At 42.8% G+C, this 17,661-nt stretch overlaps 1 protein-coding gene across 1 annotated transcript in view; it reads left to right on the forward strand.

Annotated features, from left to right (window-relative positions):
- LOC311044587 (transmembrane protein 132C) overlaps positions 1 to 3,684 on the forward strand; it is a gene marked incomplete at its 5' end in the record, with an annotated part of 208,263 nt that extends 204,579 nt beyond the window's left edge. The window contains one exon of the mRNA XM_084056282.1: positions 2,234 to 3,684. Coding sequence (XP_083912408.1) covers positions 2,234 to 3,403 — 1,170 coding nt within the window. The 3' untranslated portion in view covers positions 3,404 to 3,684. The remainder of the gene's footprint in view (positions 1 to 2,233) is intronic.
- Positions 3,685 to 17,661: the final 13,977 nt, after the last annotated feature.

The raw sequence follows: 17,661 nt of genomic DNA on the forward strand, positions 1-17,661 counted from the left end.
TTGACCACTTACAGTAAATGTACCACTGGTTCTCAATGTCAGGTCCGGAGACCACCAGCGGTCCAAATGGACCCTTACAGGTCTGTAAAGGGCAATACATGCTCCTTCCAACATCAGAAAAACTTCAGACATCGGGGGTGCAGGAGCGGAAAAAACATCAGAAGTTCAGAATGACATCAAAATGTAGTTATCACCTCCCTTTCTGCATGTATTGCACTTAACTCTGACAGTGTACACCAATCTACACTGTAAAAGAGAGTGGAACCAATGCACCCGTTCCATGTCACAGACCTGTAAGGGTCAATTTGGACCCCTGGTGGTCCCCAAACCACATGTTGAGAAACAGTGCTAGACACAGTACTTTGCCCTAAGACGAACAGCGAAAAATGCATCACTCTGTGAGCTTGTAGATACGCAATTTTCGTTTTTGTCTTTTTTTTTAATCATTTTCGCCTACACGGTATAACACGGCCAAAATAGGGACGTCATGTAGTGGTTCATTACAGGATCACTGATGGAGAAAACAGCAAATTAGTGTGAATGACAACTTCCCTTACGTTACCCAGGCTGCCAGCAAAACTGAGCATAGTAAAGCTAAAACTAAGAATGATTTGCAAATACTGTTTGGTCTGACAGACAGACAGATTTCTTTGCCTCCAACTATTCATTTATTTGCATTTAGTTTGAAGAGAGTCATTTACATACTGTAGGCTACTGGAGCTGCCGAAGCCTAAATTGCAGCACTCCACAGAGTTGATTACTGTGTTTTCCAAAACAAAAGACTTCATTTCAGCTGTGCGTGTTCAGTACATGTGCTTATACATACACACGCGCTTGTATTTACACACACACACACACACACACACACACACACACACACACACACACACACACACACACACACACACACACACACACACACACACACACACACACACACACACACACACACACACACACACACACACACACACACACACACACACACACACACACACACGTGTTGTTTGTCCCACTGCATTCCTAACCCTCTTATAGCTCTGAACCTTGAAAGCTAGAAAGTAGAAATGTGACTGCATGTGTTTCCTTGGGCATCGAATAGAAACCGCAGCTGCACTTAATCTCCAAGCAGTGCAAAAGTAACAGCGAAAGTTCTGTCGCCAAACAAGACTTACAGCTAGGGCCAAACTGTCACTATCATTGCTTTCATCTCTCATTTATGCCCTCCCTCCCTCCCCTCATTGTGGCCCATTTGATCGCCCCCCCAGGGCGAGGAAGGGCAGTGAAGAGTAGTTTATCTTCCCCATCATAGACAAAATGTCCATGCAGAGATAAGCAGGCAGCGCAGTACGTCTTCTAGTGTCAGTAATTAGGGAGTACTGGCGGAGCACCGTGGGGATCTTCCCCCCTTCCGGCCCAAGGGATTTGTCCTCTGGCAATATTAAAAGGCAAACTGTGAAACTGCGGCGTGAGAAAAGGTCTTAAGATGCTCATGTTCGGCAAATCCCCCATTCGCATGAATTCTTCTTTAATGTTACGGTCTGATCTTTTCCCCCTATCTTTTAATCTGCTCCCCCTCTTTCTCTCTCTTTATGCCACAGAGCAGTAGTACTGAGGTAGCGAAATGGCAAGGGCTCAGTAGGCTAGATTTCAACTATACATTATTCTTATAGTCCGCTTAACGAGGCCATTATGTAAAAAGGAAACATTATACATTGTAACGTATACCATCTAGGTGTGTATTATTACTAAAATGCCATTCCATGCCAAAATAGCACTATCCCTGTTGGAACAGCATTCACTTCATGTTCTCTCCCTGTATATAAATAAACACTCATCTAACTAATAGTGGGAGCTCTCCATCAGGCTCAACAAAAATAATATACATGTTGAGTATCCTTATCTCAACCTGATCGATGCTGAAATATCAAATTCCAACATTGGTCTGCTGTGTATAAAATGTTTTCAGTCTGTCTATTGAAAACAAATTGCTCCTTTCTAGATCTATTGGTCTATTTTTACGGGACTATTCCTTTGATCTTATTTTAAATCAGGTCATACTTTTTAAATAAATGTAGTTTTCTCTCTTTTCCACTCCCCTTCTTTTGTGTGTTTGCATCCATACTGCTGTACAGTATGTACAGTCTGCATATGACCTAACTTAAACTGTGTGTGTGTGTGTGTGTGTCTGTGTGTCTGTGTGCGCGCACACTGTGTTTGTGTGTATGCACAGGAGGCCCTGATCAGTGCCTGGCTTCAGTTTAGTGATGGCTCCATGGCTCCACTAGACCTGTACAACCCTGACTTCTTCATCCTGACAGCCACCTCCCTGGATGAGGAGGTTGTCACCGTGCAACAGGACCCGTCCTGGAAGTGGCCTGTCATCGTGACAGAGGCAGAGGGCCAGGGCTTGCTGGTCAGGGTGGAGATGACCGTCTGCGAGGTCTGCCAGAAGTTCAAGCGCCGCAGCATCCTGGCAGCAGGGAACTGCAATGTCAGAGTCAAGTTTGGCCAGAGTGACAGCTCCAGGGGAGGGGGCAGTGACTATGGCCCGGAGGGAGATGACATGGAGAACAGGGCTAGATTGTCCCCGTCTCAGGACAGGACAGGCATAGACTCTCATTACTACGGCAGCTCCATCTCTGACATGGAGGACGGGGTGCTGAGGAGGGCCACCACCACTAAAAGCGGCATCATGCGCCGGCCCAACGGTGGCAGGCTGTCCGATGACAGCGGCCAGAACATTCCCATAGACTTCTCCGATTTCCCCGCGCAAGTCGACCTCCCCCGCGGGCGCAACGTGGATGACGAGCTCATACAGACGGCCCGGGGACTCACGGACCTGGAGATCGGCATGTACGCCCTCCTGGGCGTCTTCTGCCTGGCCATCTTGGTCTTTCTCATCAACTGCATCTCCTACACCCTCAAGTACCGCCACAAAGAGCTGTCCATCGAGGGCCAGGAGAACATGAACCACGCCCACGACTGGGTGTGGCTGGGGAACGAGGCGGAGCTGCTGGAGAGCCAGGTCAGCCTGTCGCCCCAGCAGGAGGAGCAGACCTCCATGATGGACTCCAGCAGCGGGCTGGAGGAGGGCAGTCATCTGCTCAACGGGGGCTCCGTCCAGAAGAACGTGCAGGGCCAGGTGCACCGGGCCGCCGACACGAGCTGCGTGGCCAAGGACAGCAAAGGAGACTCGCCCACCACCAAAAGGAAGCGAGTCAAATTCACCACCTTCACCACCATCCCCCCAGACAATGGCTTCCCCACGGTCAGCACGCTCAGTGTGAGCCACAGCCATGACATTAAGTGGGTGTGTCAAGACATGGAACTGGGTGACTCCAAGGAGCTTCGCAATTACATGGAAAGGTTAAACGACAGTGCTTTAAAAGAGGTGGCCTAGTGGACTCTGTAGCAAACTCACCTTTATGCCTTTGTTTACAGAAAGGTGGGCCTGGGACAGACAGACAGATGCTGGACCCATAGGTAGTTGAAAAAGGAGCTAATTTGTTTTTCAGAAACAAACAAAACTGCCAAAGGGGTCATTGAACTCAAGATGGGAAAATAAAATAAAGGTCCTCGTGCCACAGAGGACTAATTGCAAATGACTTGAAAGACATGTCCACGAACAAGGATGTCAGGTTGTATTTTTGACCGTTTGTTTTTTCTCATAACTACCTTTTTATCATGATTTCATTAATTGGGTTTTTAATTAATTATTGACTCAAACAATGTTCCAAGGGCAGATCTGCGTTGACTTTGAACTTTGAAGGATGTAATGTGACTAGGTAGATACTGTATAAGGTGTGTACACATTTAACAGTTTAGGATGTTTTGTAACATTTTGGATATGACTTTGCAAAGCCAGATTCCAAAGAGCGATCTTTGGAAGAGAAAGCCCTGCATGTGGTTTGAAGCAAAAGGCACAACTTGGTTCATCCTCATCCTTCACAACACAGTAGAAGAGACAAACACTTGCTATGTATATACTGAACGATCCTCCACCAAGGCATTGTATTGTTGCTCTGTATATTGTATTTTCATATCATTTAAAGAATATACAACAGTGTCAAGTGTGTGTATTAGCGTTTATTGACCATGAAATCTCATGAAACGCTACTCTCTAATGCACATGTTTTCCAAGTGGGGGCCATGGGCATGCAAAGGTTTGGGAGCACCTGCTCTAATGTAAAAGTTTGCCATTTTGTTGACACGCTGAGTGTGAATGTGTTAGGGGAAGCATAGCCAGTGACAAGTTCATTATCCTAGTGCGTATATTTGTTTATTTTTATTTTCTTACGAGGTGGCAATTTACCCTTGAGTCACAGCATGATTTGCCGCTCTTTAATGCTGCGTCTGTAGCTGCATACGTACACTGTTTCAATTAAGGAGCTGGAACTGTCTACAATAATGATCCATCTTTGGCTTTGTAGTGCTAAATTCAGGCAAGATTGTGGCCATTTATGCTTTCATCAGCACCTATTAGAACACGGTGCAGTAACATGACAACCACTGTGTATCAAAGGGCTATTAAACTGAATAATGACTGGACCACATGCTAATGGTGGCATTTCTTCTGTGACCCCTTAAAATTAAATTATTGTAAAGCTTTAGACAAAGCCTCCAATTATAGTCTCATTAAACTCTGTCCCTTTCGCCTGCAGAAACAAGTTATTGACGATGACAAAGCTGGTGTGCTATTTCCTGTGGCTCCTATCAAAGGCAAAACACACAGGGATTGTAAAGTGAGAAATGAACAGAGGCAAAGGAGGGCAATGTTTCTTTTGGGGGATTTAATTTCCTCTAAAAAATCATGTAGTTGCGTAAACAAAATCATCTTCCTAAAATTTCCCTAAATGAAAGCTGTTCGGGTGAAAAATTGCATTTCGCTCAATGAATGTTATTGTCACATCACCGCTGGCTGATTGCATTTTTTAGTATTATTATCCTTCAGCAAGCAGATGAATGTTCATATTATGTTAACTGCTGTGGTTCAATTACTTATGCTGTACAGAACCTTGATTCAGATTGTTAACCAGCATCCATCACAACTGCTCCGGCAATATCCTCAGGTGGATCAGGGACAAGCTGTGCTGCGTCTACTGTTTGGTACAACTACGGTACCTAGGGCACAGGTTTTCAAAGTGTGGGCCGGTCCCCAGAGGGCCCACCCATGTATAATATACTGTATATGGGCCCCATTACATACATAATACATTACATACATACATGCATACGAACATAGGGTACATACATACATACATACACACATACATATGCACGTCGTACATTTTATACACAAGTGTGCGTGTGTGTGTGTGTGTGTGTGTGGCACACAGGTATAATTTATTTTCCAATTCATAAGATTGAGCTATTAACTACTTTCAACCTGATGTTCCTATTTTGGGCATCTCATTGTCAAAAATTAAATACAGGAGAAACGGTAACGCACACCACTTGCATAAGTTGGTGACAAATTAAGCCTTCTTTATTCTTGATTTAAAAGTTGCGGTGAGGCGTTCGTGACCCACTGGAACAGACTTGGCTCCATATGCAGTGATTTTTTTATTTGCCTTTATTTGTCCTTAGAACCTTCAAGTCCTCCTAATTTGTTAATTATCTTCTCTCTCTCCCGGTATTTGCCATTTTCTCATCAGTATAGGACATGGTTTGTTTGAGAGTGTAAGATTATCAATTGGACTGGTCTTTTGAACTTATGTTACTGTTCAAATTTATTTGCATGTCTTCATGTCCATTAGTGTGATGGACACACCTTTCATGACGTATGTAATTGAGTCCTTAGCAAGCATGATACTGACATGGCACTGACCTCATACTGACCATGATACTGACCATGATACTCACATGATACTGACATACTGACCATGGCATGATACTGACATGATACTCACATGATACTGAACTGACACTGACATGATATTGACACACTGACCATGTTTCTGACCATGAGACTGACATGATACTGACATGGTTCTGGCCATGAGGCTGACATGATACTGACCTCATACAGACATGATACTTGCATGATGTTGACACACTGACCATGATACTGACATGGTTCTGACCATGAGACTGACATGATACTGACCATGATACTGACATGATACTGACCATGATACTGACATGATACTGACATGGTTCTGACCATGAGACTGACATGATACTGACACGATACAGACTTGATACTGACCATGATACTGATTTTGATGCTATATAAACACATTTTGCTGGGGACCCCCTGAAACCCCCTCAAGGGACCCCTGGGGGTCCTCGAACCCCACTTTGAGAACCACCTACCTAGAGCACGGTTCAAAAACACCATTCGGTGTGTACCGAACAGAACTCCTCCCTGAAACCTTTGTGAATGCTTTGCATTCTGTCCTCATCTCTTTATATTTAGTTAGCTCAAGCGGCAGTTCATGGACTGGATGCCCCCGTCCTCCTGCACCAACTGTTTCCCTATTGATCTGCTCCGGGGGTAAACCAAAACACTGACTGAATTAAGTTATCCCAACCTCTACCAACACACACACACACACACACACACACACACACACACACACACACACACACACACACACACACACACACACACACACACACACACACACACACACACACACACACACACACACACACACACACACACACACACACACACGTAAACAGAGTATGAGAGAAAACACTGTTGCCATCCTTACTCCTCTGTCTCGGGCTCCTCCTCAGCCCCTGAAAAATGATGCTTTTTTCCCCTGTACGGCGCTCGACTCCCCTCGCTCGCTCGCTCCCCCCACTGTGATTTGAGTAGTGCTGTGGCTCTATCAGTGGTGGAAGGGGATTGATGGGGGACCATGCGCGGCGCGCAGTGTGCTGGGACTGTGGCTGTGCTCTGTCTGTGGACTGTGAAGGGCGAAGAGAGCCAGCCCAGACCTAGGAGGAATTTAACTGTCAGCCTCAAGGGGCATGATTGATGTAGGGCCCTGTGTAATTAACACACCACTGTGACTTTCTTTCTTTGACCATGGTCGGTGGCTCTGGCCTTGTCACACAGGGACAGAGCTGCACAGCCCATTAGAAGCCCACTGGCTCCATACCCCCATGGGACCCGTTCCTTGACATGTGCTCATACCTGCGTGACAACAGGAGATACAGTGATTGTGCCCAATTCAGGTCTTGGAAGAATGAAACGCACAACTTGTTTTCGTTGGCCTTGAAGTCTGGACTTAAAAAAAAAAAAAAAAAAGATCTTCCCCAGGCCATCGTTTTGAATGGATTTTTAATTAAATTGATGATGTGAGACCAACAAACTCTCACTAATGGCTGGCTGTGCTCCCTGTGGTCTAACGTGCAGGGCCTGTATTTGCAATTTCCAAATGATCATTCACCGTTTGATTTATGCTGCTTCCTTTGAATTTCTTTCTTTTTAACTCCGTACACAGACGCGCGCGCGCACACACACACACACACACACACACACACACACACACACACACACACACACACACACACACACACACACACACACACCAAAGGAATGAGGGAGCTGCTGTCATGGTCATGGTTTGACCTTCTATTCTGACCAATCTATACAGAGGGAACCAAAAACATTGTTCACAAACAGGACCATCATCATCATGACCATGCTAAAAAATCTGTCCCTTGTAAACGTACTCCCACCTGACTCGGGTACCCCTGCGGGATTGCGAACAACAGCACACACAGGCAACCGCGCATTCAAGCACAGTACACACACCAGTACACACACACACACACAATAATATCAGTGATGACTGAAATGCCCAAAGGCAATGAACAACTGTCTGGCAAAGCCCTTCAGCAGGAAGATAAAGCATGCATCCAACCATGTTATATAGATGTATAGGCCTAGCAGGACTGGTGGGGGACCATGGCAGAGCAACGTATCGCCGCTGTCAGGCAGAAACCTTGTATCTCCACATTTCATCTTTCTATATTCTTTCATATATTTACGTTTTTATAAATAAATGTTAATGACATCAAGGCCTTGTTGTATACTGGGTCATATGACAGTGTTGCAAAAAAGTAGCAAAAAACAACCTATCTACAAGATCACAACACATTTTATAAATATGAATGAACAAATTATAACTACATCGGATCCATTGGAACACAGGTTCTTGTTCCCATTTCCTTTAAGTAGCGGTTTTGGACGTACAAGGTTTCCACCCGACGGCGAAGATATCATCAAGTATCGCAAGACGGGCGGGGACATTCTTTCCCGCCTTCCCGGAAAACAAGAGAAAAGCCAGCAGGCCACAGAGATATATGGCAAGAGTATTCTTCATCATAACTGAATAAGATGTATCCTGATACCTGTGCTCTCTTAGGGGACTCCACAAATGGGATGTTTTACACCACAGAGCCTGCATCCAATAACAAAGGCTCACGCTCATAGATCCAGATGGATGTGTGCCGTTAAAGCTTTTTAGTGTTGTTTATTTTGCAGATCATCTCACCAATGGACACGCTTAACTCACTGTCACGTCCCCGGCCCACAATTCAGTGCTATAATAAATAGAGAATAAAGAATAGCACATTATGGAAGTCAACGATAACACATAAAAGTCCAAATGAATGTCTTTTCAGCATAAAGTCGTGAGAGGCTTTGAATGTTACAAACAATGTTAGTGAGTTTGTTGGTCTCACATCATCAATGTTTAGTTCTTTAGTACTTATTGTCTCCGCCAGGCCGATAGGCATGGCGAGAGTATGTTTTGCACCCTGTCCGTCTGTCCGCGTGTCCGTCCGTGTGTCATTCTGTCTTTCTGTGTACAGCTAATCTCCGGCACTGTTGGCTTGATCGCAGCGAAACTGTGCACACACACTCCCTGGATGCCAATTCAGAACCTCTGCCCCACATTTTTCACATGGGCCTGTTATAGCGCCACCAGGAGGCCGCTTTTTGCAAAATAACATTTTGACAGTACTCCTACCGATTTTGTTCAAACATCACGCAAATTGCTACACAGTATCTCTATAGTCATCAAACGAAACGGGTCTTTCAGATTTTTCATATTCCATCCTGATTGGCTGAAAATGGCTTCCAAAGTTTGCAGGAGTGCTCTGTTTTGAACAAAATGCCTCAAATCATGAACATAGCATGCAATATCCGTGAAATTGTGCACGCACATTCCCACTATGCCGAGGAAGAAATGCCACTTGAACATTTTTAAATCAGCCTCATGGTGGCACTATAACAGACCGATTCGTGTTTTTACCTATAACTGCACCGATCTGTGTAAAACTTTGTATGCGCACTCCCTAGAGGCCAAGGAAAAAACCTTTGCCGTGCATTTTTCACATCTGCCTTTTATAGTACCACCAGGAGGCCGACTTATGTAAAACACATGTTTTTATATTACTCCTTCCCATTTAATCCAAATTTCACGCAAATCGGTATACATGATCTCTATAGTCATGTGATCAAGACAGATCGGTTTGATTTTTCATATTCCATCCTGATTGGCAAAGATTCACATCTAAAGTTTGCAGTAGTGGCTTGTTTTGAACAAAATGCCGCAAATCATGAACGCAGCGTCCGATTGCGGTCAAACTTTGCACGCACATTCACACTATGTTGAGGAACAAATGCCATTGGCCTGTTATAACGCCACCAGCAGGTCTAATTTTTCAAAGCACATTTTTGGAACAAAATGCCGCAAATCATGAATGCAATGTCCGATTGAAAGGCCTAAGAAGAAATGGCACCCTTTTCACATTGGCCTATTATAGCGCCACCAGGATCGAGGCCACAATAACCTACTTGACCTGGCGGAGACCTGTATTGGAGCCAGTAGGAGGTGCACCACTAGAAAAAAGTGACCTTTTCAAATGGCCCGGATTTACAGAGGACTATGTCTAAAAAATGTTTCATGCAAATTGTCTCTATCACAGAGCCACCCAGAGCCATAAACCAACAGTCACTGAACATGTTTCACTGCCACACCGGGCCCCAACATGACAGCAACAGAGCTACTGTACATCTTGAACCACATCAGCACATGACACAAACAGCATCAAACACGAACAGCATACAACAAAAACATCATACAACACAAACTGCACCTGCAGCAGCAGCAGCAGCATCCAGCAAAGGAAAAGGAAAAATTACTGTAGGTATGTCACAATTATTACATAATCACCTGATCGCAAGTATTTCAGATAATCACAATACTTTTTTGGTTAATCGTCATAATCATTTCCATGTTGAAAAATGTTCATATGTTTTCAAACATTTTCAAAAATAGTGGAAATAGCAGACTGCTATTTCCACGTATAAAGTTATTGAGTTATGCAAGTTATTTGTCATATCTGACCCGTGCACCTTTTGTTTACGGAGACAGACACATTTTTATTAATAATGTTACAATGTTCAGCATACGACGCAATAATTAATTAATTCGGCCTAGTTCATCGCAATTATTTGAGCGACAATTAATCGTCAAGTAAAACGTCATAATCGTGACAGTCCTAAAGAGTGACAAAAGAGTGACAGTCCTAAAGAGGTTCCTACTTTGAGTCGTCTTCATCAGCCGTCTTCAGGGGAAACCCCCCGAGAAGGACAAGGTCTTCGGAGGAATCCCCCATGAATAGAGAGAGATCTCCAGATCTCGTTCTCTAGGGCAGGGCATCCTCGGATGAGCCTTCCAGCGGGCGTCTCCTGCCATCTCCATCCTCCGTACACCTGGTTGGCTTCACCAGTACTTTACATCTCCATCCTCCGTACATCTGGTTGGCTTCACCAGTACTTTACATCTCTCTGGTTAACTTCACCAGTACTTTATTAGAGGTGGATAGTCTGGGAGGGTGTTACACTGTAGGTGAGAACCTCAGTCTTCTGGGCATCTACGATGCAGATATCATCTGCATTGTCATATGTATGTGTGTGGGGGTGTGTGTGAGGTGTGTTTGTGTGTGTTTGTTTATAAAATAAAAAAAAGACTACATTAGAGAGTCATCTAGACCTCCTAGTTGTAGTAGTGAAGCCCAGTTCTTGCTCCCCTCCTCCACTGATGGCCTGTCTCATAGTCCACACTTATAATGAAGAGGAGGGGGGAGGGGGGTGTGTCCCCTCCAACACCTCTGCCAGCCTTGAGTATCTGAATGAAAGAAAGAAAGAAAGATTAATTCAAGTAACCGAGAGCCACATATACGTACTGTATACTGTATCCTGTCACAACATACAGCCTAGTATACGTATACTGTATCCTGTCATAACTGCATAACATTCACAGCCTAGTATAGGTATACTGTATCCTGTCACAGCATACACAGCCTAGTATACGTAGAGCTTGTAGATCGGCTATTTTCACAATGTTTGCCTCTTTCTTACGTAATATTTGACCATTTGGCCAATTTAGTATTAAAAGTCATTAAATTGTAACTTTATACATGTGCAAATACCCTGTATACACTTATAGGGCATAGCAGTGGCGGACATTTTGTGGTGTCACAGATAGAAAACCCATTAATTTTTCCCATGAAGATTTCCGAAAATATTTGTTATATATTATGATAAACTTTACTTCAGTAAAAGTACAAAAGTACCAAAAGTAAAAGTACTCATTATGCACAAAGCGTTATGATGTGACGCGGTGTGAGTTTGTAGATCTAACTAACTATAGGCTATAGGTCTGTTTTGTAATAATAATCCAAATCTACAAAGTAACTAGTAACCAAAGTTTTTTAATTATTGTAGTGGAGTAAAATATTTGTCTCTGGTATGTAGAGGAGTAGAAGTATTGAAAATGTAAAATACTCCAGTAAAGTAAAAGCTCCTCAAAATTGTACAGTACTTGAGTACATTTACTTAGTTACTTTACACCACTGTATGCCTGCATAGCCTGTCTTAGCATCACAATCAAACACAGCTCAACAATACAACATATTCACTTCACATCACATCACACAACACAACAATGCTTCATCCTGACTAGTTGTTGCTTTACCAAGTAAAATAAAAGTGAAATTAAACACACAAATTCCATCAATTCCTTTAATGCTAACATAAGCTAAGCTAATAAGTCACCTGCAGAAACTCACCTCAAAGTCAGATAGAGATAATGCACTTCTGTTTCCAATATCTTGTTGTCACAAGCGTGTTTTAGCGGCTTTCACCACTCTGGTAAACACTAACAACTTTACTCAACGTTCATGTGGAGTAACGTTGCATTATGAGTTGTTTATTTTGATCGTTTACTTATAAACATTGCAGAGCAGCTTGTAACAAACTGTGTGTGTCTGTCTATGTGCGCGTGTGTGTGTGTGTGTGTGTGTGTGTGGGGGTGGGGGGGGTGTGTCTGACAATTGAAGGACTTATAAAGCCCGCCCCTCCCTCCCTCCCTGCCTGCTTTCTAGGCAGTGTGGAGAAATAACTACCTCCCACTGGCTCCCAGGGCAGGGTTTTTCAAAGTGGGTGCCCCCGTGGCCAGTGGTGTGAAGTAACTAAATACATTTACTCTAAGTACTGTACTTAAGTAAAGTACAGTTCAATACTTTTACTTCTACTCCACTACATCTCAGAGGAAAATATTGTACTTTTACTCCACTACAACTACACTACAATTACAGCGCCACCAGGAGGCCGAATTTGGCAATACTTTTTCTTTTTCATATTACTCCTACAAATTTTGTCCAAACATCATGCTACTCGGTACACATTATCTCTGGAGTCAAGTGATTAAGATGGTTCCGTCAGATTTTTCATATTCCATCCTGATTGGCAAATTCCGAACATTGCTGGCCCACGATAACCTACCTGACCTGGCGGAGACCTGTGCTCCGAGGAGAAATTTTTCTAGTTTACTACATATTTTTCCGCAGTGTTTCTGAAATCAACTCCAAACATGAAAATTTGTTCAGCGGGACACTATTCCATAGTGCACGATACCAAAGGACTATCAATTTCAAGTTACTTCATTTTCCAATGCAAAATGCACAATGCTGCTCGGTGCTTACATTGGCTATCCTAAATACATATATGTGTGTGTGCAAATGCTGATAATGAATGCATAGTGATGGCTGTTGTGCTTGTATTAGCTTATCTTAATTACCATGAGATTAAGTCAGCTAATCCTCCAATTACAAGAACACCCTCATGGACATCATACAGGTACGTAGCAGTCAGTGATGCAGTTCAAACTGATTCTCTCTAATCTAGAGAGAATGAGAATCTAGATATTTCAATCAGACAAAGTGGAGATAAGATAAATGATGTGTTTTAACAGCAAAAGCACAAATCTTTTGTATGAGAGAGAGCGAGAGAGAAGTGAGGGTGAACTATAACTGCACATGCCAGAAGTGTTACACCTTTGTAGCCTTACTACAAGAGAATACCCTGCTATAGATGCTGCCCATTCCAACAAGAAATACAAGTTCACGCATTGAACCAAGTAATACACACTTACTTTACAAGCTTGTTTTAAAAACCAATATCTGCACTCTATGGAGTTAAACTTTTTGTTATTATAGTACAGGCTACTGTATGTGGATACAATGGAGTGTTTGTACTTGCATGGCCCCTGCTGTATACATGATGCGGTGACATACGGTTAGCACCCATGGCCAACAGCCTAGTCTAGTGTTTCTCAAAGGAAACCCATAGATGACAGGGAAGCACCATAGGAAGCATCAAAGTTGATAGGGAAGCACAGTAGGAAGCACCATCGATGCCAGGGAAGCAACATACTGTAGGAAGCACCATAGATGACAGAGGCACCATAGGAAGCACCATAGATGACAGAGGCACCATAGGAAGCACCATAGAAGATAGGGAAGCACCATAGGAAGCACCATACCATAGAAAACAGCGCGGAAGCGCTTCAAAAACTGTTGAGTTCCGCTTCAAAGATTTATCGTTCCACTTCAAAAATGTTGCGTGTGCTCATGTTGCTTTCTACTTAAAAAATGTATTGTTCCACTTCAGAAACAGTTACGTTCCACTTCAAAGTGTCATCAAGTGTCAGCAGGAGTGAAGGACCCAATTACACACAGTGAAGCAGAGGCAGGACGGCTCAGATGCAAGGGGTTTATTTAACAGAAAATCGATGAAGGGAACACTAGGAACTGGCACGAGGACTCACTAGGGAAGGCACTAGGAAACTAAGACTGGGAAATATGGCTCTAGGATACAATGACCACACTAGTAATACAGGACTGAACACAGAACTGTCAAAAAAACTAAGGGTAACAGGGGGTATAAATACACACAGGATAACAGGTGAGCACTATAGGTAATGAACACTGGGATTGGCTAAAAGACTAACAGGACACAGGTGAACAACAATTGCTAATGACAGGACCGGTACAAGACAGGCAACAGCTAGTAGGGAAGATGGACCAGACATCAAAGTAAAGGTACGCAAGTGTAAAGTTAAAGTAAATCCCTAACTAAAACTAAGAAACAAGGAATTACTTCAGAATTAGCAATGTATCCATTCAATTTGTGTTTTTGAATGTTTTCTGAAAATGTAATTTACTAATATGTAATCAGTAAAGTCTACTCTCTATACTCTGATGGCATCAAGAGACACTGTGGTTCTGTCTGACAGCAAATGATAGCAGACTGACACCGTTTGTGAACATTGACACAGTGTTCATGCACTCTCATTTACTATTTTTCCCCTTTACATATAAGTTATAAGTTATAACATGAATGAAACTGAATTCATCACCACGACTATAGTATCATGATCACATGATCACATGAAAGAGTAACATGAACTCAATAGTTGGAGGAAGCATTTCATGAAATGACTGTACTGTACTGACATTGGATTAACTTTACAGTACGTTTGTATCATGTTTTAAGAAGAGCACCGACAGGTTTGAGTTGCTGTTTGCTGAGCTGGAGGTGAACAGGGAGAAGTTGGGCATCGCCAGCTATGGAGCTTCTGTAACCACCATGGAGGAAGTATTCCTCAGAGTTGGGAAACTGGGGGATTCCAGTATGGACATCCAGGCCATTCAGATGCCCGCGCTGCAGTACCAACACAGGCGGTCTGACATAACAGGTGATTAAACAGGATAGAAGGGAGATTAGAGGACTGGGGAGTTGACAGACACACAAGCAGACTAGCAGTCAGACACGCAGACATACAAACCGGAAGACAGGCGGACAGACAGACCGGTAGAGTGGCCAAAGGACTGGTTAGTGGAGCAACCGAACCCCACACCGGTGGTCAGGATTCTCCAAAACTAGACAAGGGGTGTCGGGAGATTCGGCATGGCGAGAGCGTATGTTTTGCACCCTGTCCCAGTCCGTCCGTGAGCAGGTAATCTCCGGCACTGTTGGCCCGGTCGCTGCGAAACTGTGCACACACACTCCCTGGATGCCGATTTGGCCAATTTGTGCGAAACCCATTTTTTATGTTACTCCTACAGGTTTTATCCAAACGTCATGCAAATCGGTACACAGTATCTCTATAGTAATTTGATCAACACGGATCTGTCCGATTTCCCATATTCCATCCTCATTGGCTAAGGTTGGCTTCCAAAGTTTGCAGGCCGTTTTCAACAAAATGCGTCAAATCATGAACACAGCTTGCGATTTCCGTGAGATTCCACACACACATTCCCACTAGGCAGAGGAAGAAATGCCACCCTTTTCACATTGGCCTGTTAAAGCTATCAGCAGGTCTAATTTAGCAAAACACATTTTTGGAACAAAATGCCTCAAATCATGAATGCAGTGTCTGATTGCCGTGAAAGACTTAAGATTAAATGGCACCCTTTTCACATTGGCCTATTATAGCACCACCAGGAGGCCACAATAACATCCAAAGTGGTGATGTTATTGTTGCCTCAAATCATCAACGCAGCATGCGATTTCCGTGAAATTTTGTGCTCACCTTCCCACTAGGCAGAGGAGGAAATGCCACCCTTTTCACATTGGTTATAGCGCTACCAGCAGGTCTAATTTAGCAAAACACATTTGTGGAACAAAATGCGTCAAATCATGAATGCAGACAGTGTCCTAAGAAGAGCCTAAGAAGAAATGGCACCGTTTTCACATTGGCCTATTAAAGCGCCACCAGGAGACCACAATAACTCTGACCTGGCGGAGACCTGTGCTCCGAGGAGCACCTTTTCTAGTTACATTATGGTTTTCATGATTACATTAATTTACTTTTCTTTTTTTACTTTTTACATATTCCATAAATGAAAAGGAGCAGGAAGAAGATAAATCTTATTTATACCTGCCCCTGTCTACAATTAAAAGTCATCAAATAATAGATGCTCTGTCCAATGGTTACCAACCAGTACATCACCATGATTCATCAAAAAATAAAAAGGAGAAGACTAAACAGAAACAAAGAAATGAGAGAACAAAGAACGAGAAATAGTACAAGGAAATAAAACAAAAACAAACAAAACATGTAAATTAACCAAGACTGAGAGAACAATGAAATAAAACAAAAACAACAAAAAATGGAAATTAACCATCCAATTCATACTTTATCATTTTTCCCCTTTTAAACACTTTCTTAAACTGAAACATAGTTATACAACTCTTCAACTCCTTGCTTTGCGAATTCCATAACTTTATACAGTACCTGTAACAGAAATACACATTTGTTTTAATAGTGGTTATACAGACGATGCGGGCGTTTTATATAGGCTACTATTCTACATTGTATTATTACATTGGGTGGCATATAGACCAGACCTACTTAATATTATCCCACAATTTAGCGAGACTAAAAAGTTGATATAATATATATATATATATATATATATATATATATATATATATATATATATATATATATATATACATACACACACACACACTGTTATCAAAATGGCTGAATATGATATAAAAAAAAGAATTTAAAAAATATTATATATATATATATATATTTCTTTTTAAAATATTTTTTTTTGGGGTGGGCACAAAAAACAAATCGGTGGGCCCAGGCCTACCTATGCCCACCCATGGCTACGCCCGTGACACGGTGACGCTGTGTGTGGAACGTGTGTGCGTGCGTGTTTGTGGCTCTGCTATGCGCGCCTCGACTTAATGTCTTTATCAACATAAACTCGCCCAAAACACAGTGATAAGGCATCATGTCTTGTTTTAGCTACATCACAGCATAACAATTTTGTTTAATTTTATTACCACTTATTGTCCTCTCTCTTTCACTCTCACGAATTGTGTATAAATGTGTTATTTTTTCAGATGTGATATAGCTTAACACAACTGAAAAGAAAAACACCAACTATAACTAAACACAACAGTGATACAGAACAGAACAACAAATATGTATCGTTCCACTTCCAAAATGTTGTGTTCATATTACGTTCCAGCGTTTACAGGAAGTAATTAAAGTGAAACTTTTAGGGACTTCTTACATTATTTCATACATGGTCTTCCTGCTAGGCCTTGGGCCTGTCGCACCTCCAACGGTGCCCATGGTGGACTGCATGGCATGCGTCCTCTTCCCTGAGCCAGGCCTAAACCTCCCCCCTCCCCATATACAAACCCACATACATAAAGGACAGCCCCACGTCCTTGAGCAGGCATGACGTGGAGTTGGGGGACTTTTTTACTTTTACAAGAATACACACACAAAAAGAAATGCAATTGTTTTGGAATATAAT

Source organism: Gymnoscopelus microlampas (genome assembly GCF_963454915.1).
Source record: "Gymnoscopelus microlampas genome assembly, chromosome: 4".
In the NCBI taxonomy this organism is placed as follows: domain Eukaryota; kingdom Metazoa; phylum Chordata; class Actinopteri; order Myctophiformes; family Myctophidae; genus Gymnoscopelus; species Gymnoscopelus microlampas.